General features: G+C 43.2%; 1 protein-coding gene and 1 long non-coding RNA gene across 6 annotated transcripts in view; one reads left to right on the top strand and one right to left on the bottom strand.

Annotated features, from left to right (window-relative positions):
- The window catches only part of LOC140105137 (complement factor H-related protein 5-like), a 307,689-nt gene that overhangs the window by 77,608 nt on the left and 205,776 nt on the right, over positions 1–24,305 (bottom strand). For all 4 annotated transcript variants that reach the window (XM_072129066.1, XM_072129065.1, XM_072129064.1 and 1 more), the window contains one exon: positions 13,184–13,321. In XM_072129066.1, the coding sequence (XP_071985167.1) occupies positions 13,184–13,321 (138 nt within the window). The remainder of the gene's footprint in view (positions 1–13,183; positions 13,322–24,305) is intronic.
- Positions 11,723–24,305, top strand: part of LOC140105148 (uncharacterized) — a 94,832-nt gene continuing 82,249 nt past the window's right edge. The window contains exons 1-2 of one of the 2 annotated variants that reach the window (XR_011850505.1): positions 11,723–11,745; positions 11,886–11,943. This is a non-coding gene — a long non-coding RNA (uncharacterized lncRNA). Of the gene's footprint in view, positions 11,944–24,305 lie in introns of both variants that reach the window. The other variant, XR_011850504.1, reaches the window with a different exon arrangement.

Here is a 24,305-nt window from a genome sequence, read left to right as displayed (position 1 = left end):
GCACCTGCACAGTATCAGAGACGGAGCAACAGGAAGGGGTGAGCTGAATCGACACCTTGGGGCATATTTATTAGGACCTCTGCGCACCGCCAGTGGCTAGCAGTGGCCAGTGGCTAGCTTATTGCTAGCTTTTGCGATTATTTTCCCCAATCCGCCACCTTCACGCCAGTGGGGCGTGAAGGAGCGTGAAGGGGGGGCCCGCACCTGCGCACTCGCTGCTGCGTTTCATACGTGAAACCTCGCGTTTTGTTCTATATCCCCCCTTGTGTGTGTTATTTGCTCCTTTTTCACATTGAATAAGAAGGCTACATGTTCGTGCTCCCCCCCTGTTGATTATAGACTATTATACTATACACGTGTATTGGGATTTACATATTTAAGAACACACAAGAGTATCCGTGATAGAGTCCAAATTAAACATGGAACCCCCGACGGAGGATAATATTGACACCAGTCTGCTACGTGAATGTAACGATAGAAAGGAAAGAGCAGCGAGGATTTTTGATTCCAATCCGGTAGATGGGGAACCTTTGTCTAGATTTATTCAGTGGGAGCTACTGTATAAACTTCTGGAGAGAGAAATGAGAGTGTGGTGGGACGCTGATACTTTGAGCACATATCATGATAAAAAAATGATTCCACGAGGACTGAGGTTAAAGAAATCCCCCACAACTATTTTCTCAGAAAGTTTTATGGTTGAATGGAACAACATCCTGTCTGAATGTTCATATAACCTTATGAAGTTAATAGTAAAAGAAGAGAGAGTGATCCTTAACGGTTTAGAGGAGGAAATTAAATCCACTAAAGAATTATTGCAAACGCAAGTGACACAAGATGTGTACGAAGAACAAATTTCTAAATATAATGCGAAGATACGAGCCATGGAGGAGTCCATTACAGCTGTGAAAAGGAAAAAGTTTGAGAGGGACACTCTTGATTACAAGTTCAATCAGGTGTACACCTGGAGGAATCGATCGAGAATGGAGGTCGATGGAAACGCTACACCAAGACCTATTCTGAAGAAAAAGTATAAGAACAGAAAACGAAGTCAGAAATTAACCAGTACACAAGTCAGTTTTTCCAAAACGGAAGACTCAGTGGGCAGTTCCACTATTTATTCATCAGACGAAAAATCGGAAGACCATACAGGAACCAAAGGAAAGGACACTTCTGACAAAAATAAGACAGCACAAGGTCCCAAACCACCGTCAAAAAACGGACAAGGAGGGCCGGGGTTAAACACCGTCGGTCCTACAGGCATGAAGACCTGACAGAAAAGGGACATATAACTGAGGATACGGTGTTAAACGTATCCAGTTATATTTTGTCTAGTGAACAGATATCTTTGTTATCTAAAGGGTTAAAATTATTCACCATCGTATGACTTTAACTTATTCAACACCCTACTAGATGTAAACAGATTTGTCCGGGGTATTACAGAAAAAAAGCACTTTTCCAATTCTGGGGCAGGAGTAAGGGACAACGTTGAGCTTGATGAAGACGGGGCTAGTAATATGAGTCATAATCAATATATAGATGAAATACGAGCATTAGACTACACACACAATAGTTTTGTAGATCAGACCTGAGTGAAGTTGGCCCCCCCACCTTGTTCAAATCAAACAAAATTGGTGTCAAACGTTTGTGCTTCGTTTGTGCTGGTTTGTGCAGCAGACATTTTTGTTTGTGCCGCTATCGTTTTTGAGATTTTAATGAATGTTTCCAGAGGTCATCAGAGGTCAACCAGCCCCCCCCCCCCCCACATTGCCCAAATCAAACAAAACTGGTGCCGAACAATTCTGCTACGTTTGTGCTGGTTTTGCTGCGCAAATTTTTGTTTGTGCTGCTTTTGTTTTGAATATATGAACAAAAAATTTGTTCAAAAGTTCAAACGGCCCCCCCCACATTGACCGAATCAAACAAAACTGGTGTCAAACATTAGTGCTATGTTTGTGCTGGTTTGTGCAGCAAAAATTTTCGTTTGTGTCGCTATCATTTTTATGTTATGTTCAGGTGTTCAAGGTGTTTAGGATGAACTGGTAAAAAACAAACCTAGTGACACTTCCCTGATTTGATCACCAGGGGGAGCTAGCAAACACATTGTACTTTGGAAGAAATGAACTCTAATGACCTTTGCAAAAAAGTATGAATATATTAAAAATGATAGCGGCACAAATGAAAATTTTTGCTGCACAAACCAGCACAAACGTAGCACTAACGTTTGATACCAGTTTTGTTTGATTTGGTTAATGTGGGGGGGCTGCTTGAACTTTTTTTTTTTTTCTTTTCCCTCCTTTTTTTTTTTTTAATAATTTCTCCTTCATCAATATACAAAATTAAAACATACATATCCAAGGAACGTATACAGTACAACTCTTTTACATGACTTAATAACATATTTTCCTTTTCCCTTTTTTTTTTTTTTTTTTCTTCTTTTTTTTCCCTCCTTCCCTTCCCCATTCCCTCCTCCCTCCCTTTCCTCTCCCCTCCCACCCCTACTCCCTCCCCCCACCCCCCTAGAAAAAAGAGGTGCACAAAACACATTAAAAAGAAAAGATTCTTATCCAAGATATAAAAGATTACCAGTTACTAGAGTATTATCAGAAAAAGCAGTACCATTCCATTATTCGTAAGATTCCGATTGGCCCAGAGTATGAGATAAGATCTCGCTTACTGTACCCTACAGCTTAAAGATGGCATAAAATAAGAAAAGAGAAACCAATTGGTACTTAGGTATCTTGGTCTTTCAATGCCTCTAAGGTGCCCCCACCCTGTGGCCCCATCCCACCCCTTCCTCCCCTGCCGGGAGAGAGAGAGAGAAAAAAAAAAAAAAAAGGTTTTTAGCTTGTTTCTTCCCCCCATATCTTCTCCCATAGATCCATTCTGTACTGCTTACCGAAGTAAAGTTTTTCATACAGCTGAATTTTGGCCCGTAGGGCTTCCCACTGTACTAAAGTTGGGGCTTGTGGTCTCATCCAGTTCCTTGCGATTAACACTTTGGCTATGAGTGTCGTTCTACAGATAATGGCTCTTTGGGTCTTTGATAGCCCCCTCTTATGTCCCACCTGTAAGTGGTTCAATAGGAGAACCTCCATAGAGAAAGCAATTCCAAAACCCAAACGGTCCTAGATTATTTTGTGTACCTCTTTCCAGAGGGTGTTTATTTTTGGGCAGGCCCAGCTAAGATGAATAATATCTGCATGTGGGTCCCCGCAACGTCGGCATTTGGCCTCCTCATATATCCCCATCTTTTTAAGACGTAGTGGAGTGTAATACAACCTGTGAATAAAATTAAATTGGATCATCCTGTGATTTGTGTTTAATGACAAAAGAGCGACATTTTGATATGTCTCCTTCCATTGGTCTAATGTGAGGTGAATACCATCCGACTCCCACTGTGAAACATTCTTCAATACTGTGTCCTTAGTGTTTTCTCTAATTAATATTTTGTATATTTTCGAGACCGACATCTTCCCCCTCCAGTTGGAGAATGTCTGATCTATCAACGTGCTTCTGTGAATAATAAAGTGATTCTTATCTTGTGTCTTATTGTATGCGTCCCATATTTGCAAATAATGAAGGAAGGTGCTTCTGCCCACCCCATATAGTGTTCCCAATTCTCTGTAAGAGAGTAATATTCCATCTTTAATTATGTGACCCACCCTCGTGATCCCCAATTCCTTCCAAATTTGTACGTCCGTTAATTTCCAGAATTCCTTCAAGTTTTTGTTGTGCCATAAAGGGGTGAACTCCAGTGACCCCATCCCTGCCCCCTGCCTCCCCAGGCGCTTCCAACATTCACTGATAATCTTACAGACCGGGAAGTTTTGTGCCAGTCGCCCTGACAGTTGACCTGATTCACAGACCTCTGGAAAGGGAATATTGCCCCTAGTTTTTTTGAAAATCTGTGTGAGTGCCCATGTTCTACACCATTTTGTTATAAAGCGCACTTTGGCTGCTACAAAGTACAATCTAAAATTAGGTATCGTTAGTCCTCCTTCTGCTTGTGTCCCGTATAGATACCCGATTTTCATTCGTACATGTTTTCTCCCCCATATGAGATCATTACAGAGTCGCTCGATTAATCTAAAAAGTTTCTCTTCCACCCATACCGGAGACGCTGAGAGCACATAAAGTAATTGTGGCAGTACCACCATCTTCAGGAGGCCTATTCTATCAGCTCTGCTCAAGGGCAACTTGACCCATACTGATATTTTTGATCTTATTCTTACAATCGTTGGGAGGATGTTCAGTTCAGCATATCGACTGAGGTCAGCAGAGATCCGTATCCCCAGATATTCAAATGCTGAATGTGGCTCCAATATCTGTAACTCACCCATGTTCTCGGTTGAAAATACATCAATGGGGAGCAGAACTGTTTTTTTCCAGTTTATTTCTAATCCAGAATAGCTACCGTACTCTTGTAATATCTGGATTACATTCGGGACGGAACGTTCCGAGTTTCCCAGGCACAGCAAGATGTCATCCGCATAGAGTAACAGTTTGTCTGAACTTCCATTACAGCCACAACCAACTATGCCTGGGTTTGATCTCACCAAGGCAGCCAGGGGTTCCATAAAGATATTAAAAAGTAGTGGGGATAGAGGGCATCCCTGACGGGTTCCTCTTTGTAATTTAATTTTTTCTGATACCATATCATTAGTAATGATCCTAGCCTCTGGATCTTTATATAACAGCTGGACCCAAGCTATGAAGTCTTCCCCAAGACCGAATTTCCTCATAGCAGCCCAAAGAAAGGGCCACTCCACCCTCTCAAATGCTTTAGCTGCATCTAATGATAGGATGGAGCGACCCCCAACCCCAGCCCCCAGTTGCATATTCAAGAACAATCTATCAAGATTATCACTTATAAGTCGACCCGGGATAAATCCCGTTTGATCTGGATGGATAAGATCGTGTATTACCCTCTGGAGTCTCCGTGACAGGGTTTTAGCAAAAATTTTTGCATCAGTATTGAGCAAGGATATAGGTCTATAAGACTCCCTCTCTATGGCATTCTTGCCTTTTTTGGGGATGAGAACGATTGAGGCCTCTCGCATTGACTCCGGAAGCACACCTTTCAATCTACTCTCATTGATTACTTCCAACAAAAGAGGAAGCAATGTTTTATTAAATCTCCTGTAAACTTCAAATGGAAGGCCGTCGGACCCGGGGCTCGTATTACCTTTGATAGATCTAAGTGTCTCTGTTATTTCCTCGATGGTCAGTGGGAGGTTCAGTAGCTGTATTTGTGTCTGTGTAAGAGAAGGGAGGGGAATTTTGAGAGATATTGGTCCGGGTCGGGGCCATCTTCTTTAAGTTCGGATGAGTAGAGTGTGGAAAAGAAGTCCACAAAAGCTTTACTAATGTCCTGGGGGGAGTCTACTAATTCACTATTCTTATTGAGAATCTGGTTTATATGTTGAGCTTCCCTCTGGCACTGGACTGTAGAGGCTAACAGTTTCCATGGTCGCCCTGACTCACAGTAGTGTTTTTGTCCCTGAAAGAAGGCTTGCTGTTGGGCCTTCTCTCCAAGAAATTTTTCATATGCTATTCTAGCTTTTTGCAGAGCCTCCTGTTGGGTCTCTGAGGTGTGTTTAAAATACTCCTCTTGGGCCCTGGTCATTGTATTTAATAATGAATTTTCTTTTTGGCGAAAGGCCTTTTTCTTGGTACGGATCTCTGACTGCCACCACGATCGCATATGTACTTTCAGTGCGTCCCAGACTACTCCAATAAAGTTGTCTTTCCAAAAGGTAAGAATCTCCTCCTCAGCTCTCTCATCGCTAGAAAGAAGAGATAGCCAATGGGGATTTATCTTAGGTGGTTTCCTTCTATGCGTATTATCTAGATTTAACTCCAGCACCACTACTGAGTGATCAGAGTGGCTCGCAGCTTGGTACCTCATTTTTTTTATATGGGGGAATGCGTTGTCTGAGGCCAGGATAAGGTCAATCCGGGACATTACTTTAAGAGAGCTGGAGAAACATGAAAAAGCTTTTCTGTCCCCATAATTCTCCCGCCATACATCGCTGAAGCCTGTTTCCAGGCAGAACTTATACAGGGGAGAAGTAGCAGACCGTGAGCCACCACTCCTACCGCTTCCCACCCTATCAAGGTCAGGGTTCATGGTACAATTAAAGTCCCCGGAAATCCAAAGAGGACATCTATCCCTCTGGTCCCTGAAGACCAACAATGCTTTCAGCACCTGTAGGGAGAAAGGGGGGGGATATATACAAAGGCAAGGATGCATGTAAGCCCATCAAGCTTACCATAAAGAAAAACATATCTGCCTTCCGAGTCAATTTGTTTTGCAATAATTGAGAATTTTACTGATTTGTGTATGAAGACACTCACTCCCTGAGAAAAAGTGGAAAAAAATTGAATGGTATTCCTCTGCGGCCCAATTTTTGCTAATAGTTTTCACTGTGTCCTTGCTGAGGTGAGTCTCTAATAAACATACTATTGCAGGGAGATATTTCTGAATAATATCAAAAACGATACGTCGTTTTATCCGTTCCCCTGATCCCCTAACATTCCATGTTAGTATATATGTCATTTATAGCAAAAGGAGGAAGAGGAAAAAAAAAAAAAAAAAAAAAAAAAAAAAGGAAAAACCCCCTACCCGGCAGGTGTCCAACCCCCCCCCCTCCCACCTCCCAACCCCTAAATACAGTGTAAGCTGAATACTCTTCTCCCCTAGCAATCCCGCAAAACGGTCCCCTCCCACCCCCCATCCATGCCCTCACAATATCATTGGTAATTTTATGGCAAGGAAAGATAGGTCATGTCAGCTACCTTATATTCCTTTAGTTTCCAACCAATTGAACCCCTCCTCAGGTGAGGAGAAAAAAAATGTCTTCCCCTGAAAAACAACCCTCAACTTGGCTGGATATATCAATGAATAAGATAAATCTTTTTCCACCAATTTTTTTTTAAACTCTCTAAATTCTTTTCTTTTCATCAGGGTGTCCCTTGAGAAATCAGGGTATGCAGAAATTTTAGAACCGTTATAGAGCGTTTCTCCCCTTTTTCTTAGCTCTCGAAGAACCATATCCCTGTCCCTAGAGCAGAGTAGTTTAATCAATATGGCACGTGGGTATGCGCCGGGCACTGGTTTGCGACCTGGGACCCTATGGGGTCGTTCTACCACAAAATATGAGTGAATATGTTCCTTCCCCAGCACTTCCGTAAACCAATTGGGGATGAACTGTGCTGTGTCCTCTTGCTCCACCCCCTCGGGGAAGCCCACCAACCGAACATTACACCTTCTGGACCAGTCCTCTAGGTCTATTATCTTGGCCTGCATTTCTTTTTTTTCCGCCTCCATCCTAGAAATAGCTTTTTGGTGTCTATCTAATGTTCCTTCTATTTTTGACAGGCGTTCACCCTGATCCTTGATGCGACTCCTGATTTTGTTTAGGTCCTCGCGGATTCCCAATATATCCTTTCTAGTATCCTCTAATTGATCTTTTACCCCCTCCATAGATTTGTTTGTTTTATTGACAGCTTGGAGGATTTCATCCCAAATGGGGGGATTGCCTTCCTGGGGCTTCTCACTATCCACAACTAGGGGAGAGAATCTAGAGCCTGTTTCGGTTTCTCTAGCGGGCTTCGTCTGCTTCCCGGGGGGTGTTTTCAGAAATTTATCTAGCTTGGTGTTAGCTTTTTCCTTAGGGGAACTAACCCCAGTGGATTTACGTCCAGCCTTTGGTGGCATATTGACTATCAAAGAAGAGGTCCACTAATTCCACTGTTGGCCCCTGTACCTCTGTTGGTATTCCTTCCAACTGTGTCTTTACACTCCCTTGTGCCACCTAAGTTATTTTTACCATCAATTCATAAACATTACATTTAACCGGTGTTAAAGTAACAAAAAAGTACTATCAAAAGCAGAAAGGGCAGGCAAAGTTCAGAGGACAAAATACGAATGAAAAGCACTTAACCGTCCTAGTTTCCCGGACGGGAATCAGCGCCAAAAAGAACTACTACATAGTCTCAGGGTGTCAGAGTCCCCAGTGGGGTGCAGTCCTTGATGTTGAACCCTGGCTTTGCTCCACAGGGGGGGTCTAATAGCACTCTGATCTATTCTCCCGTGGTGACTCAAACAGGTCCCGACTGTGGGAGGGGGGGGGTATGACTACTCCACCAGCAGGGTTAGCAGCCAACTGTACACCGGGGCCCGGCAAGGCCGTCTTCTCCCACACCGCCCCCTATATTAATATTGACGGGGTAGCAATTCGCCCTGCGGATATATGTGTCTCTTTAGCTACCATCCAAGTAACGAGACGGCCCGCTACCCCCACCATATACAACTCGATGGTAATGCGTGGAGAGGGGCGCCCAAGAGTGCTATACCCGAACAAAACCAAAGTCGAGTGAGAACAAAGGTATCGACTTCGCCGGGACGGATGCTGTCCTTTATGTAAAGCCAGGTCGATTTCAGGAGCTCCAAATGTCACTCTGGTCCTTTTTTTTCCTGCGATAAATCAAGTCAGTACCTGGCAATGGGGGGGGTATACGGCTGCACCACCGGCAGGGTGAGCAGCCAACTTATTTATGCCCGCACTCCAGGACCAGCAAACACATTACTCCCCCACATTGCCCCCAGTGCTGAGGGACATCTGATCACTCCGCAGCTTTCTTGGGCCTCGTTGAGTACCCTCCAGCAAGCAAGGCGGCCCGCTGCCCCAGGCAAACACGATTCCGTAGTGGCACGTGGTAGGGAATAGCGATAGATACTGTGCCCGCCCTGGGTCACAAATAGGTATAAGATGTAAAAATGTTTCCTACATTACCAAACTCCAGGCAGTCTAGACGCGCTCCATCTCAATCAGCGGTACATACTCCAGAGCGAAGAACGCCCCCGTCTGTTCCTATCTCGGTTAGCGCAGGTGAGCCGCCCAGAGACGGTGAGGAGATCAGCGAAGGAGGCGCTGTCGGCACTATGTCAGGGCAGCTGGACCGATGCTCTCCACGGTCGTCTCGTTATGGTCCAGTCGGTGCGTCCCGTTGGTGCATCCGGGAGTTCCTTTCTTGACCACGTAAGGGGGGGGAGAGCGATCCAGAGGACAGAGAGTTCTCAAGCGGCAAGGTGCTGGCTCACGCTTGGAGGAGTCGTTCGAGGAACTCGTGGCCGTGGCTGCTGACAATCCTCGGCATGGTAGGGGGCGGGGCCATCTCGCGGGCGCGGCGTGTTACGTCATACCGCACCTGCCACCTTCAGACTCCCCGCTGCTTGAACTTTTGAACTTTAATTTTTTGTTCATATATTCAAAACAAAAGCAGCACAAACAAAAATTTGAGCAGCACAAACCAGCACAAACGTAGCAGAATTGTTCGGTCCCAGTTTTGTTTCATTTGGGCAATGTGGGGGGGCTGGTTGACCTCTGATGACCTCTGGAAACTTTCATTAAAATCTTAAAAACGATAACGGCACAAACGAAAATTTCTGCTGCACAAACCAGCACAAACGAAGCACAAACGTTTGACACCAATTTTGCTTGATTTGAACAAGGTGGGGGGGCCAACTTCACTCAGGTGTAGATCAGACCAATATGTTGACGCTGAGAGCACTAGCATGTGAATCACGCAGAGACCAACAACTCGGTGAGTATAGAATTTCGTACAAAGAACCAGGGTTTTTACCCTTTGATGTCCAGAACTCCAGCTATGGATAAATTTCAAGAGTATGTTGAGCGGGAATTAGTACGCCTCAAAAATGAGACCAATCTTAGTCGAAATAAACGACAGAATTTAACTGAGGGTGAGATGCTAGCCCTAAAACAATTAAAAGAACATACCGACATAGTAGTCAGGAGAGCTGACAAAGGGGGAGCGGTAGTGGTTTTAAATGCTACATGATATAAGAAACTTAATGAATCCCTTTTACAGGACACAGCCACGTACCGTAAGCTTGCAGAGAATCCCACAAGTATATGTCAGCTCAAATTATCTAAATTGGCCATCTTCCATTCTTTGCCCAAAGTACATAAAAATGTCAATGTTAAGAAGAAACTGCACAGGAGAACAAGATTTTGAGGTACATAAAGAACAGTTTATTGATAGACTTAAACAAAGGAAGTATAAAAGGAATGACATTGACAGGGCTACAAGAAGAATCGGAAGGATAAGACAAAACTCCTTACTACAACATACAGAGCTCAAGACATCAGATGTAAAGAATAACCTAATTTTTTCTACCACATATAGCAACCAGTTTAGTAAAATTGCTAACATAATTAAACGGAGTATCCCAATTTTACAACAGGACCACGAGTTAGAACCTATTTTATTCGAAGGGGTTAAAATAGTCTCTAAGAGAGCGCCCTCTCTGAGTGTCCAATTATCCCCTTCCCTGTTTCTCAGTGAGAAATCCAGCACACAATCCACTTGGTTGAATTATCCGGGTAATTACAAATGCGGACATTTAAGATGCACTGCATGTGAATACATAGACAGTGGGAAAACATTTACGTCATGCACCACTAAGAAATCATATGATATCAAAACATATATCAACTGTAATAGTAGCAATTGTATTTACATTGTGGAATGCTCTTTATGTGAGAAGCAGTATGTAGGGCATACATCTGGCCCGCTGAAAGTGAGAATTCATAGACATCTATCAGACATATCTAATACCTCCGTGAACGTGTCAGCATCATCCCGTCACTTTAGGGAGAAACACGCTAAAAGTACTACAGGATTTAAATGGAAAGGGATCGAAAGGATACATAAGAAAATCAGAGGGGGCGATGTCAAGAGGAGGTTATTAAACAGATAGAGTTTCTGGATGTTCTTGCTCGAATCAAACCAACCACAGGGTCTGAACATCAGGCAAAACCTTATTTTCACATACTAAGCACCTCACATCATAGGTGGCTAAGAATTCCCTAATCAGGATCTTAGGTGCACCCTCAAAATAGACTTGCTTCACCGGATTGGTTAGTCGTGATAGGTTACATAGAGGTCTTATGGTATTTATTGTTTTTTCTACCTGCATCTTGACTCAGCGAGAAATAATATATCTAGCTACTATGTCCCAATAATTACACATTTATGCTTGTTTCTAGATTTTTTTTGATATACCTGACCCAGTGAAGCGACTGTGTTAACATAAGGATGTTAACATAAATGTTAATGTTAACATTGTGTTTACAACATATATCTGTATGTATCTAACTAATTCAGATTTATTTCAGATGTATTTCAGAGGCCTTATGGTATCTACTGGTTTTTCTATCTGTATCTTGACTCAGCGAGAAATAATATATTTAACTACTATGTCCCAATAATTGTACGTTTATGCTTGTTTCTAGAACTTTTGATATATCTAACTCAGTGAAGCAACGGTGTTAACATAAGGGTGTTAACATCAATGTTAACGTTAACATTTTGTTTACAACATATATCTGCATGTATCTAACTATTTAAGATTTATTTCAGATGTAGGATCTACATGCAAGATTGTAATATCCGTCTCGTACAATTCTCTATGTAAGGTTATGAATGAATTTTATTCTATTGTTTTAAACCCATTTTATCATTTGTATACTTATGATCATCCAGAGGTATTGTTTCGGTGTCCTCCTAGATCATGTGATTAGTGGGCGTTACCGGCTATAACGAGATCTGGGAAGGGGAGTTACCTAGTGTCACATGACATGATGGTTTATTTTAAATAGCATGTATTTACCACTGAGAAGTAGACCATGAATAAGGCGTGACCGCCGAAACGCGTAGGTCTGTGTATTGGACTCTTTGGATACGTGTTCTCAGTTTTATTTCGTGTATTCAATAAAAGAGAATCTTTACTACGTATGTCTTGCGAGTCTGTGGAGCAAGTGCTGGGATAATCTTTCCACTACGTTTTCGTGTTCCAGACTTCACACTGATCCACGAGCACCTGCACAGTATCAGAGACGGAGCAACAGGAAGGGGGTGAGCTGAATCGACACCTTGTGTGTGTTTTTTGCTCCTTTTTCACAATAATTATTTACTTTTATTCTACGGGTTGTTACGGACGTGGTGATGTGGACTTTGTGTTATGATTTAGACTTTTTTGTGCATTATATGTTATGGGGCTTATGGGCATTTATATTAATTTATCTTTTGAATAACATTTTTTAAAACTTTTTTTATTAGTTCCACCAAGGGACATGAACAAGCAATCATCTGATTGCTTTTTATGATAATAAACTTTTTATGATAATATTAGCTTTAGATAATATTAGCTGTGTCAGCCTATGCATGTGCGAAGGCTGACACTGTGCCTTTAAGATGACTTCACAGAATTCATCTTGCAGGCACTGCCTGCAGACAGCCCAGGGGTCCTGATCGGACCTCTGGGCTGCCATAGACACGGACGGCGCCCCCTGAAGACGGCGCTGAGCCAAATCGGCATTTGCTCAGCGCCGTACTAGTACTGCACTGAGTGTGAATCGTTGGAGCCCGCGCTAAGGGGTTTACACAAGAAAAATTGTTTAATAACATTCAGTAAAAGAAATGTATACATGGTATATGAATTAAATTGAATGTGAATGTACAAATGAGAATACCGCTTTAAGTATAAGGATATTAGGCTTAGGAAATCAAGGGAAGTAAAATGAGTAAGAATTCAGTAGCTTTCACCTCAAAGCATGGAATACAAAGGGGAATACAAGGGATTTTAACTGAATTATGGCTAGATCAATGGAGTCTAACTTCAGGAACCCATCAGCCAGTTGTTTGGAGGAGCCAGAGTACATTGTAATTAGCACAATCCTTTACATTGAGGAATGTTTTTGAAGTTTTAGGGCTCTTTCACATTGGCGTTGTTTTTCATGTCTGTGGTTCAGTGATTCCCATGGATGCCTCAGAAAGCCATTTATTTCTGTGGGTATTTTCACATAAAAAAATGTCCTATTTTTTCCCTGATGCGGATCCCAGAAGGCAATAGAAGTCTATGGGTCCACAAAATGGATGCATCAGGGAGACAAAATGGAAGAAAAACAAAGACACAACGGAGACAAAATGCAACGGATGCGCAAATGAAGCTGAGCTCCAACACCAAAGTGAAAGAGCCCTTAGTCTCATTCAAGTGAATGGTATTGAGCATTCAGTTCAATGCCTGTGCACTGTAGATTGCAGATCTTTTTTTAAAATTGCAGCTGCATTTTCTTATTAACCTATTCACACTTACCCTGACAAATAGGTGGTGGACCCCACCCATAATAAAAACACTGCCCAAAGTCGGATTCTGGTCTTTGTCCTTGGGGACAGGTAAATTCAGCAACCTCTCCATCTTTGTATGAGACACCATCATGTTCACAGGTGATAGCTGGAAATAAAAAAATAGATTTATATGTTGCTCATTTTTTTCATATAACATGTGGCATGGTACACTATGCATCTAACATCCAAACCTCTCAGTCCCCCATGCAGTAGCACCTCAAGAATTATAACTGTTATGGCCCATTTACAGGACAATCTCATGAGAAATAGGATAGCTGGAGACATGAAAAATCTAGTATTGATAAAGAAATGGTCGTCTCAGAGAGGTGGCTTATGGGAGAATTTACTGTAATAGTGGCTCTAGCTATACTCTTTTCCATGCAAAGGTGCCCATCCTGTAATAACAGGTTTACATATCAACTGCACATACACTCATCGGCCACTTTATTAGGTACACCTGTCCAACTGCTCGTTAACACTTAATTTCTAATCAGCCAATCACATGGCGGCAACTCAGTGCATTTAGGCATGTAGACATGGTCAAGACAATCTCCTGCAGTTCAAACCGAGCATCAGTATGGGGAAGAAAGGTGATTTGAGTGCCTTTGAACGTGGCATGGTTGTTGGTGCCAGAAGGGCTGGTCTGAGTATTTCAGAAACTGCTGATCTACTGGGATTTTGACGCACAACCATATCTAGGGTTTACAGAGAATGGTCCGAAAAAGAAAAAACATCCAGTAAGCGTCAGTTCTGTGGGCGGAAATGCCTTGTTGATGCCAGAGGTCAGAGGAGAATGGGCAGACTGGTTCGAGCTGATAGAAAGGCAACAGTGACTCAAATCGCCACCCGTTACAACCAAGGTAGGCAGAAGAGCACCTCTGAACACACAGTACGTTGAACTTTGAGGCAGATGGGCTACAGCAGCAGAAGACCACACCAGGTGCCACTCCTTTCAGCTAAGAACAGGAAACCGATGCTACAATTTGCACACGCTCATCGAAATTGGACAGTAGAAGACTGGAAAAACGTTGCCTGGTCTGATGAGTCTCGATTTCTGCTGCGACATTCGGATGGTAGGGTCAGAATTTGGCGTCAACAACATGAAAGCATGGATCCATCCTGCCTTGTATCAACGGTTCAGGCTGGTGGTGGTGGTGTCATGGTGTGGGGAATATTTTCCTGGCACTCTTTGGGCCCCTTGGTACCAATTGAGCATCGTTGCAACGCCACAGCCTACCTGTGTATTGTTGCTGACCATGTCCATCCCTTTATGAGCACAATGTACCCAACATCTGATGGCTACTTTCAGCAGGATAATGCGCCATGTCATAAAGCTGGAATCATCTGAGACTGGTTTCTTGAACATGACAATGAGTTCACTGTACTCAAATGGCCTCCACAGTCACCAGATCTCAATCCAATAGAGCATCTTTGGGATGTGGTGGAACGGGAGATTCGCATCATGGATGTGCAGCCGACAAATCTGCGGCAACTGTGTGATGCCATCATGTCAATATGGACCAAAATCTCTGAGGAAGGCTTCCAGCACCTCGTTGAATCTATGCCACGAAGAATTGAGGCAGTTCTGAAGGCAAAAAGGGGTCCAACCTGTTAATAGCATGGTGTACCTAATAAAGTGGCCGGTGAGTGTAAATTGTCATGGATGATGGAGCTACATACAACCAATTATAAATTTCCTACATTTTCTGTTAATTAATTTCCATACAGGATTCACGGAGAATGCAGCATTTCTTAATGTTAATTTACAACTCACAATTTATCTAAAACACTCATCAACAAGCTTAGAATGTTTCCCTTATTACAGTTTGACAAACCCAAAAAGCTATTCTTGGTAAGCTGTTTTTTTCTCTTTTTTCCTCTTTTTCTGCTTGTGCCTGCCTGATTTAGATATCTTGTACTCCTGAGTCACAACATATTACTGTTGTCTTACAAATGCATCCTTTGTAACCAGTGCTTACTTACACTAAGATAATTTTTTTTTATATATACTTTACTTTTTTATGTTTGTTTGTATAAACCTTTTTGGAAATGCTAATGGTATCACAACAGGAGGAAATGGCATTTCTTCAACCACTGGAAAACCCAAAGAGGATAAATAAACAGACATTAATCTTGATCCTGATATCCAAATGAAAGTTACTCTACGTCAGAGAGAACAATCATTAAAGGGGTATTGCAGGAATCAGCATAATTCATATACAAATGGGTCCTTAAAATATAAGCTTATATGTAATTAGTTGTTATTTAAAATTTTGCTCCCCTTAGCAGAAAAATTCTACTGGCCCTTTAATCACTCCATTGATTTCCCCCGCGCAGAGAAGACAAAGGACAGAAGATGGCCGCTGGTCACATGTCCACATCACATGTCCTGCAGCTGCCTGGGCAGGTCATGTGATCACCACTATGTTTTACACATCGTTACTATGGTAACAGAGCAAGAAAACCTGTTAGATCATCACTGGGAGCAGAACATAAGAGGTAGGAGGAGTTACTGAGAACTAAAGGATCTTGGGACTTGTAGTTTCTAGTGGTCGCCACCTTGATGATAACTCTGCCTACTTTAGCGAGGCCATAAACATTTGTGAATCATTAAATCAAACTATTTAAGCTCCATTTTGTGACTAATGACATTGAGTTTTGTTACAAAAACCCATGATGCTATAAATAAATGAATGTATCAGACGTTCATATTCCCGGAATACTCCTTTAGGTAATCAATTGAGGATGTGAATTCAACAACAACAAGCCGTCACAGAGCTCTTTACATGTAAAAATAAAAAAGTTATAGATTTTTGAAGGTGGGGAGTGAAAAATGGAAATGAAAAAACTAAAAATGGCCAGGTCGTTAAGGGGTTAACGGTTTGTACTTTGTTTTTTCATTACATGTGAGACTTTAACTTGATATGATAGTCTTATCAATTATATGTATTTTTTTCCAATTAAAATTTTATAAATAAATAGTGCTTTTACCAAATTATGTTATAGGTATATACAACATTATTCCATCACCCTTTCCCAGGTTCAGCCACAGATGCAGAGGGTGTATGTACTTCTGCAAAGTGGAAGTCTCATGCAGCTTCTTCTATATTCTGCCTTCAGCTGAAAGGCTGGGGCAGACACACTTCAAACTCTTATAATTCACTGACAAATACAATAGTGATAACAAAAAATTGGAGATCTCTCAAATAAAAAGAGGATTCACTTATACTATTAAGAGGGATCTGACTGTGGATACTATAAAATATAACCTTTATTCACAGTTGCATTAAAAATAGACCACTACATGGTCAAACCCATTCAAAAAATGTGTCATTTCCCACAATGCCGCAGAAAAGGAAGATATGAAAAATTCATATCGGTCATGTGATCGGGCCAGAGGTCATGTGACTCCGGTCATGTGATCAGGCCGGAGTACAGCGCCACGTCACCATAGCAACCCCCAAACTGACCCCGAAGTGCCATACGGGGGCTCCAGGAGGGCAGCAGCAGCACCCTGCAATCCAGAGCAACCAGATCACCAAGGTAATGGCCGGCACCGAGGAGCTAACCCGCAGGCAGGGGAGATGGGGGATATCAATCATCCGGCAGAAGGAGAACAAGAACTGGGGTACCCAGATCCGCCTGCACTCTGCCAAATAATTGGTGCATGTCTCCAGGTGAGGAGAAGGGTGAGCAGATACGGTCCAAGAGACCAAACACCCCAATGGAACCGAGAGGTCCCAGACTGCCATGGAGGTCGACAGTCAGCCCATATAAGGCCTTGGGGACAAGGAGTCTCCCAGGGCAGCCCGCCAGTCAAAGGAAGGGGAGAGAGAAAAGGTGTTCAAAAGAAAATAGGGGTGGGAGTTGGGAATGGTACACCAGGTAAAAGCCAGTGCCTATGGAACAGCAGAGGGATCCACCAGATAGGGAGTAGGGATAAAGACACTTGTCCATGGTGCCTGGCAGGAAACACTGTATTAACAAACAATACATGCATATAAAGACCCCAGTACAACACACAACTAGAGAGTGAGAAATGCAGAGTATAAAAACCGCAAAGATAATGCAAAAATATGAAATAATGTACAGGAGAGCAAGACAAGTCATGACATAATGCATGGGAAAACTAGAGACAAGGGATACATGTGATGGAGATCATGTGTCGATAAAGCTTGCAAAGGATAGGACATCATTGAGACCTCTCGGTGACACACAATACATTCTAAAAATCCATTGTGTCTCTTTGCGTAAAATCAGATTGTCCCAATCCCCTCCCCTTTTTCGGGGGTCTCACCCATTCAATCGCCTGGAAACGTGCCAAGTTATAGTCGCCATCATGTTGTTCCCTGAAATGTTTGGCGATCGGGGTATCCTTGTTATTTTTGATGTCCCTGATGTGTTCCCTGATACGGTGTTTAAAAGGGCGAAAAGTTTTCCCAACAAAGTTAAGGGGACATCCACAGGTCAGGAGGTAGACCACACCCGCTGTTTCACAGGTAACATGGTCCCTGATGTCATAGACCATTCCTGTGCTTACACTCTTAAAAGTAGATCCCCTGGTAATATACGGGCAGGACTTACAGCTGCCACAGCTGAAGGTTCCCGGTCGTGGTCTACCTAACCAGGTCTGAGAACGTTGGTCTGGTTCTAGATAACTGTGGACCAACCACTCCTTTAAATTCTTACCCCTCCATGGTCCCTGGTTCCAAAGAAAGTGGAGGGCTTGGTTCAGGAAGCCTTGAATCTGAGATTGATTGACAAGGAGGAAGCGAAATTTCTGGTACCTAAATTTCCACTTATGGCAACCTTTTATGGGTTGCCTAAAATCCATAAAGGATACCCTCCTTTGAGGGTGAGGCTGATTGTCTCGGGTATTAACAACCTGACTCAAAACACAAGTATATACCTGGACAGAATACTTTTGTGACGGGCCTGAACCAAGCCCTCCACTTTCTTTGGAACCAGGGACCATGGAGGGGTAAGAATTTAAAGGACAGGTTGGTCCACAGTTATCTAGAACCAGCCCAACGCTCTCAGACCTGGTTAGGTAGACCACGACCGGGAACCTTCAGCTGTGGCAGCTGTAAGTCCTGCCCGTATATTACCAGGGGATCTACTTTTAAGAGCGTAAGCACAGGAATGGTCTATGACATCAGGGACCATGTTACCTGTGAAACAGCGGGTGTGGTCTACCTCCTGACCTGTGGATGTCCCCTTAACTATGTTGGGAAAACTTTTCGCCCTTTTAAACACAGTATCAGGAAACACATTAGGGACATCAAAAATAACAAGGATACCCCGATCGCCAAACATTTCAGGGAACAACATGATGGCGACTATAACTTGGCACGTTTTCAGGCGATCGAATGGGTGAGACCCCCGAAAAGGGGAGGGGATTGGGACAATCTGATTTTACGCAAAGAGACACAATGGATTTTTAGAATGTATTGTGTGTCACCGAGAGGTCTCAATGATGTCCTATCCTTTGCAAGCTTTATCGACACATGATCTCTATCAAATGTATCCCTTGTCTCTAGTTTTCCCATGCATTATGTCATGACTTGTCTTGCTCTCCTGTACATTATTTCACATTTTTGCATTATCTTTGTGGTTTTTATACTCTGCATTTCTCACTCTCTAGTCGTGTGTTGTACTGGGGTCTATATATGCATGTATTTTTTGTTAATACAGTGTTTCCTGCCAGGCACCATGGACAAGTGCCTTTATCCCTACTCACTATCTGGTGGATCCCTCTGCTGTTCCATAGGCACTGGCTTTTACCTGGTGTACCATTCCCAACTCCCACCCCTATTTTCTTTTGACCACCTTTTTTCTCTCCCCTTCCTTTTGACTGGCGGGCTGCCCTGGGAGACTCCTTGTCCCCAAGGCCTTATATGGGATGACTGTCGACCTCCATGGCAGTCTGGGACCTCTCAGTTCCATTGGGGTGTTTGGCCTCTTGGACCGTATCTGCTCACCCTTCTCCTCACCTGGAGACCTGCACCAATATTTTGGCAGAGTACAGGTCGGATCTGGGTACCCCAGTTGTAGTTCTCCTTCTGCCGGATGATATCCCCCGTCTCCCCTGCCTGCAGGTTAGCTCCTCAGTGCCGGCCATTACCTTGGTGATCTGGTTGCTCTGGATTGCAGGGTGCTGCTGCCGCCCTCCTGGAGCCCCTGTATGGCACTTCGGAGTCAGTTCGGGGGTTGCTATGGTGACGTGACGCTGTACTCCGGCCTGATCACATGACCGGAGTCACATGACCTCCGGCCCGATCACATGACCGGAGTCATGTGACCTGTAGCGGGGGCGAACTTTCCGGCTACCTCATCTCTGATGGGCGGCGGTTATGTTCCTCCAGTTGCCTAGCGGGGGTGAGCCGTATGTCCTGCCCAGCGGGTGGAACTAAATGACGTGGCATAAGTTGGTTGGTTCTGTGGTCACCTAATGCACGCCCTATGGGAGGGGAATCCACATTAAATACCCTGTGTTTTTCCTCACTCGCTGCCGCTGATATCAATGCGACAGCGTGAGCCCACGCCGCTCTGTCTCATAAAATCATATTTGAATGACAGTGAATGTATGTGACCCCTGATGATAGGAGTACTAGAAACGCGTTTGGTCGAAGATATAGAATTAATGTTGCTGTCACTGAGAGTAGGGACGAATAAAGCTATACACCTAGACCAGCCGGCTGCCTGACTGCATTAGTGTAGGTTTGTGCCCTATCATATCCTCTCTGGAAAACACCCCTTTAGCAATCTTTTCCTAGAGTCTGATATCACCTTATTGACCCTGGGCTGATATGAATTTTTCATATCTTCCTTTTCCAGGGCATTGTGGTAAATGACACATTTTTTGAATGGGTTTGACCATGTAGTGGTCTATTTTTAATGCAACTGTGAATAAAGGTTATATTTTATAGTATCCACAGTAAGACACTTCAAACTCCTATATCTCCTGAACCCTTGCACGTAGAAACACAATTCTGGTGTCATATTAAACAGGAGAGTCTCCTCTTTAATTTGACTTATGGATGTAGAGAATCTTTTTGGATCCTAACCTTAAGAACTAGATTTCCCAAGGGTTTTAACTACAAACAGAATTTGCAGTGATTACCTCCACCTTCTCCTACTGCCATTGTTAATATATTTTATGTAAAAACATTCATCTTTTAGAGTTTAAACCTTTACAACTTACTGTATATACTCGAGTATAAGCCGGCCCGAGTATAAGCCAAGACCCCTAATTTTACCCTCAAAACTGGGAAAACCTATTGACTCGAGTATAAGCCGTGGGTGGGAAATGCATTAGTCACAGACCCCCCCAGTATGTATACAGCCTGCCCCCAGTAGTATACAGCAGCCCCTAGTAGTATACAGCTTGCCCCCAGTAGTATACAGCCAGTCCCCAGTGGTATACAGCTTGCCCCCAGTAGTATACAGCCAGTTCCCAGTGGTATACAGCACTGCCCCCAGTGGTATACAGCACTGCTCCCAGTGGTATACAGCACTGCACCCAGTGGTATACAGCACTGCCCCCAGTAGTATACAGCACTGCCCGCAGTAGTATACAGCACTTCCCCCCGTAGTATACAGCACTTCCCCCCGTAGTATACAGCACTGCCCCCAGTAATATACAGCCAACCCAGCATTAAAAGAAAATAATAAACTTATATACTCACCCTCCGGTGGCCCCGACCTGCAGCGCTGCTCCCCCGATGTCCGCGCGGGTCCTCTTCTGGCTTCGGCGCCTGTCTTCTGTCTTCACTAACTTCGTGCTGGGCGCCGCCATTGTTCTCCCCTGGACGGCACCTAGTATGACGCGCCGCTGCTGATGTCATACTAGGTGCCGCTTGGAGGAAAAACATGGCGGCGCTCGGCAAGAAGTTAGTGAAGACAGAAGACGGGCGCCGAAGCCAGAAGAGGACACGCGCGGACATCGGGGGAGCAACGCTGCAGGTCGGGGCCACCAGAGGGTGAGTATATAAGTTTATTATTTTTTAAAGATTTTTTTATGACTGTATGACTCGTGTATAAGCCGAGGGGACATTTTTCAGCACATTTTTTTTGTGCTGAAAAACTCGGCTTATACACGAGTATATACGGTAAGCTATCCCTTTTGGAGTGCGAGAGTACTTGTTTTATTCTTTCTAAAAAAACTTGTCAGGATTTGAACTAGCATCCTACCACTGTGCTATGTAGCTGACAGAAATTGCTGAGCGCCGCCGTCATCGATCGGACCCCATCGGACACTTCATTTTCGTAGGGCCTAACTTCTGTTTACTTAGAAAACCCCTTTAAGCTACAAACTGGCTGCATCCTTAAGGGGTTAAAGCCCAAGACAGACAGGCTAATAAAAAATAATCTCTTGGTACTGAGTATGTCTTTGCATCAGGTCCGTGATGACAGGCTCCCTTTAAAGGGATGCTCTATTACTGGTGATTTGACCAGTTGACACATCTGAGTATTGATGCTAATTTGTCTGTCCTATTCCTGGTAATAACAAGGTCCTGCAGGAGATGTGTTAGTGTTATCTTACTCTGTAGAAATTCATTTGTTTGCCTGCGACATTCTGTTTTAAGATAAAGATGATTACAGTAAAACAAGTTATAAGAGCGAATAGATGCTTGGACTCCTGAATGAAGAGAATTGCAGTATGTAATCTTATTGGTAACCATAATCCTGATATTTTAGCCCTGCAAGAGACCCATTTGTCGAGGGATAAATGATGGGCCATTAAGAGAAATTAGTTTGGAGATACATATCATTTTTGTTGTTCTTCATGAAGTGTAGCACAAGTTTTTGGTTCACATAAAATTCCAAGTTGGGACTGATTGTGGAGGACTTTGGATGGCATGAGATATAGAGAAAAAAATGTTCTCAGGCTACTCAAAATCACATAATACTTTTTCTAGATCAAATATGGTGTTTTCAAAAAACTAGTAGTTACACTACGTTCAAATGGTAGTTATGGTAGCAAAGGATTATCTGACCATTCACTATTTATAGTAAAAATTGACACAGTACGTAATAATAGCCTGGTGAATTTTAAAATCTCAGCCTACTGGATTGGGCAGATAGATTAATATGAATGGTTCTCATAGCAAATATGTAAATATTTCCACATTGGTCTGGAAAATGACCAGGGGGGGCCTAAGGGGGTTATACATTTTTTTTGGTATAAATGAAAAGCTTGATAAAAGTTTAAGAATTTTGGGAGCATAGTTATTCAAAATGAACAACAGTATAATAGGGAACCAACAGTTTTGTTACTACAGACAGTGAAAGGGAGATGATGGATGGACTTCATCCATCATTCATGGACTTTGCAAGTTCACCCACAATACAAAACATTGCAGACTTTTTTTCAACCTCCAGATGAATCTGTCCAGGTTAAAGTGAACTGTTTGTGGAGACATTGGGGCAAATTCACTTACCTGGTCCAGTCTCGATCCTCGATTCGGAGGGTACGGCCAGGATGAAGTCCGACGCGATTCATGAAGATAGTGCGCCCGAGTTCCTGCATCCGTCGCTTCCCCGCCGAGGTTCACCTTCTTCTTCCCGGTGCTCAAAAGTGCATGTCTTGCGACACAATTCTAAATGTTAAATCTTGCAGGTTGTCCGAATCCGTGGGGTTGTCCGTCGGCCATGCCCCTGATTTCTGTCACGTGCAAGCCGGCCCCGATGCGCCAAAATCCGATCGCGTGCGCCAAAGTCCCCTGTTAAATGTGGCGCAAAACGGAAATTGTCAGGAAACCCGACATGTTGCTCTATTTGGGGAATCAAAGGTCAACAAGTAGGGTATTTGAGGTATTTCAGAGATGTGGATATGGATATGGATTTCAGAGATATGGATTTTTAAACTGGTAAAAATCTGCCTGCCTCTCAACTGGTGACCTGAGGTATTTCAGGTTTTAAAAAATAGGAAATAGAGGAAGATACATTTCTGAACTATTTGGGGATACACATTTCCAGGAAAGCCCAATATTAAGCCATGTTAAATAAGATGTCAACTATAGTAATAATTGGGCATAAGCTTAACATATGGAAAAAAAAAATACCATTCTGCATGCAGGGCGCTATAAAGCACTGTTAAAGATCTGTTTGCTTCCAATGCTGCTCTATGTTTTTTTTCTGCCTCCCTTGTTAATATCCCAAATAACCCAGAACCAAATTAGAAGTGGTTACAATGCCACAACAAGGGGGGGTGGGTTATCCATCCCATATATGTGCGCATATGTTTCTTTCTGCACAAATAATGTAACTTCGATTATTAGACTTACAACCCTTGAATGAGACTGTAGGGAGACTGTTGGGAGCAGTATATGCATTCTATAACATTGTAGAAATACTGAAAAGTGGGCTTCTGGGAAAAGTGAAAGACAGACTGGCACACTTGATGCATAAGAAATGGCAGACTATTAAATCAGACTGGAAAATAGATGGTATCTTTGCATTTAGGCCCATTTGGAGGAAGCATGATTCTTGGTTTGCAGGGGCTAGGTAACTTCAGAGCATGGATGAATAAAGTTATTATGTACATAGATCAAATAATGGAGAATAAACAGATTAAGAGCTTTCTGGAAAATAATACACAATATGGAATTGAAATTAAAGAAAAATTGGATAAATCCAGATTAGAGATGAGCGAACATACGGGCTTGCTGCCCGTTCGAGCATTAGCATACTCGCAACTGCTCGGTGCTCGGACGAGTATTTCGCCCGCTCGAGAAAATGTCATCTCGCGGCGTTTAGATTTTTGGCGGCCAGAAAACGAGCCAATCACAAGCCAAGAGACTCTGTACTACACCCAGCATCACGTGGTACACTTACATGTCGATACCAGTGGTTGGCTGGCCTGATCAGGTGACCCTGGAATATACTAGGCCCTGCCCGCGCTGCTCAGATCATTCTCTGATAGAGCTGCTGCTGGTCAGGGAAAGCGTTAGAGTGTTCTATTAGAATAGTGTTAGGCAGGAGTGATTCTACAAGAACCCAACAGCCCTTCTTAGGGCTACAATAGCGTTATATTTTATTTTTTTTTTATTTGCTTGTGGCTGGGCTTGCTGGCACTAGTAGTGCAG

The sequence above is a fragment of the Engystomops pustulosus genome, chromosome 10 (assembly GCF_040894005.1).
Source record: "Engystomops pustulosus chromosome 10, aEngPut4.maternal, whole genome shotgun sequence".
Classification (NCBI taxonomy): Eukaryota; Metazoa; Chordata; class Amphibia; order Anura; family Leptodactylidae; genus Engystomops; species Engystomops pustulosus.
This window is presented reverse-complemented; position numbering and strand designations above follow the sequence as displayed.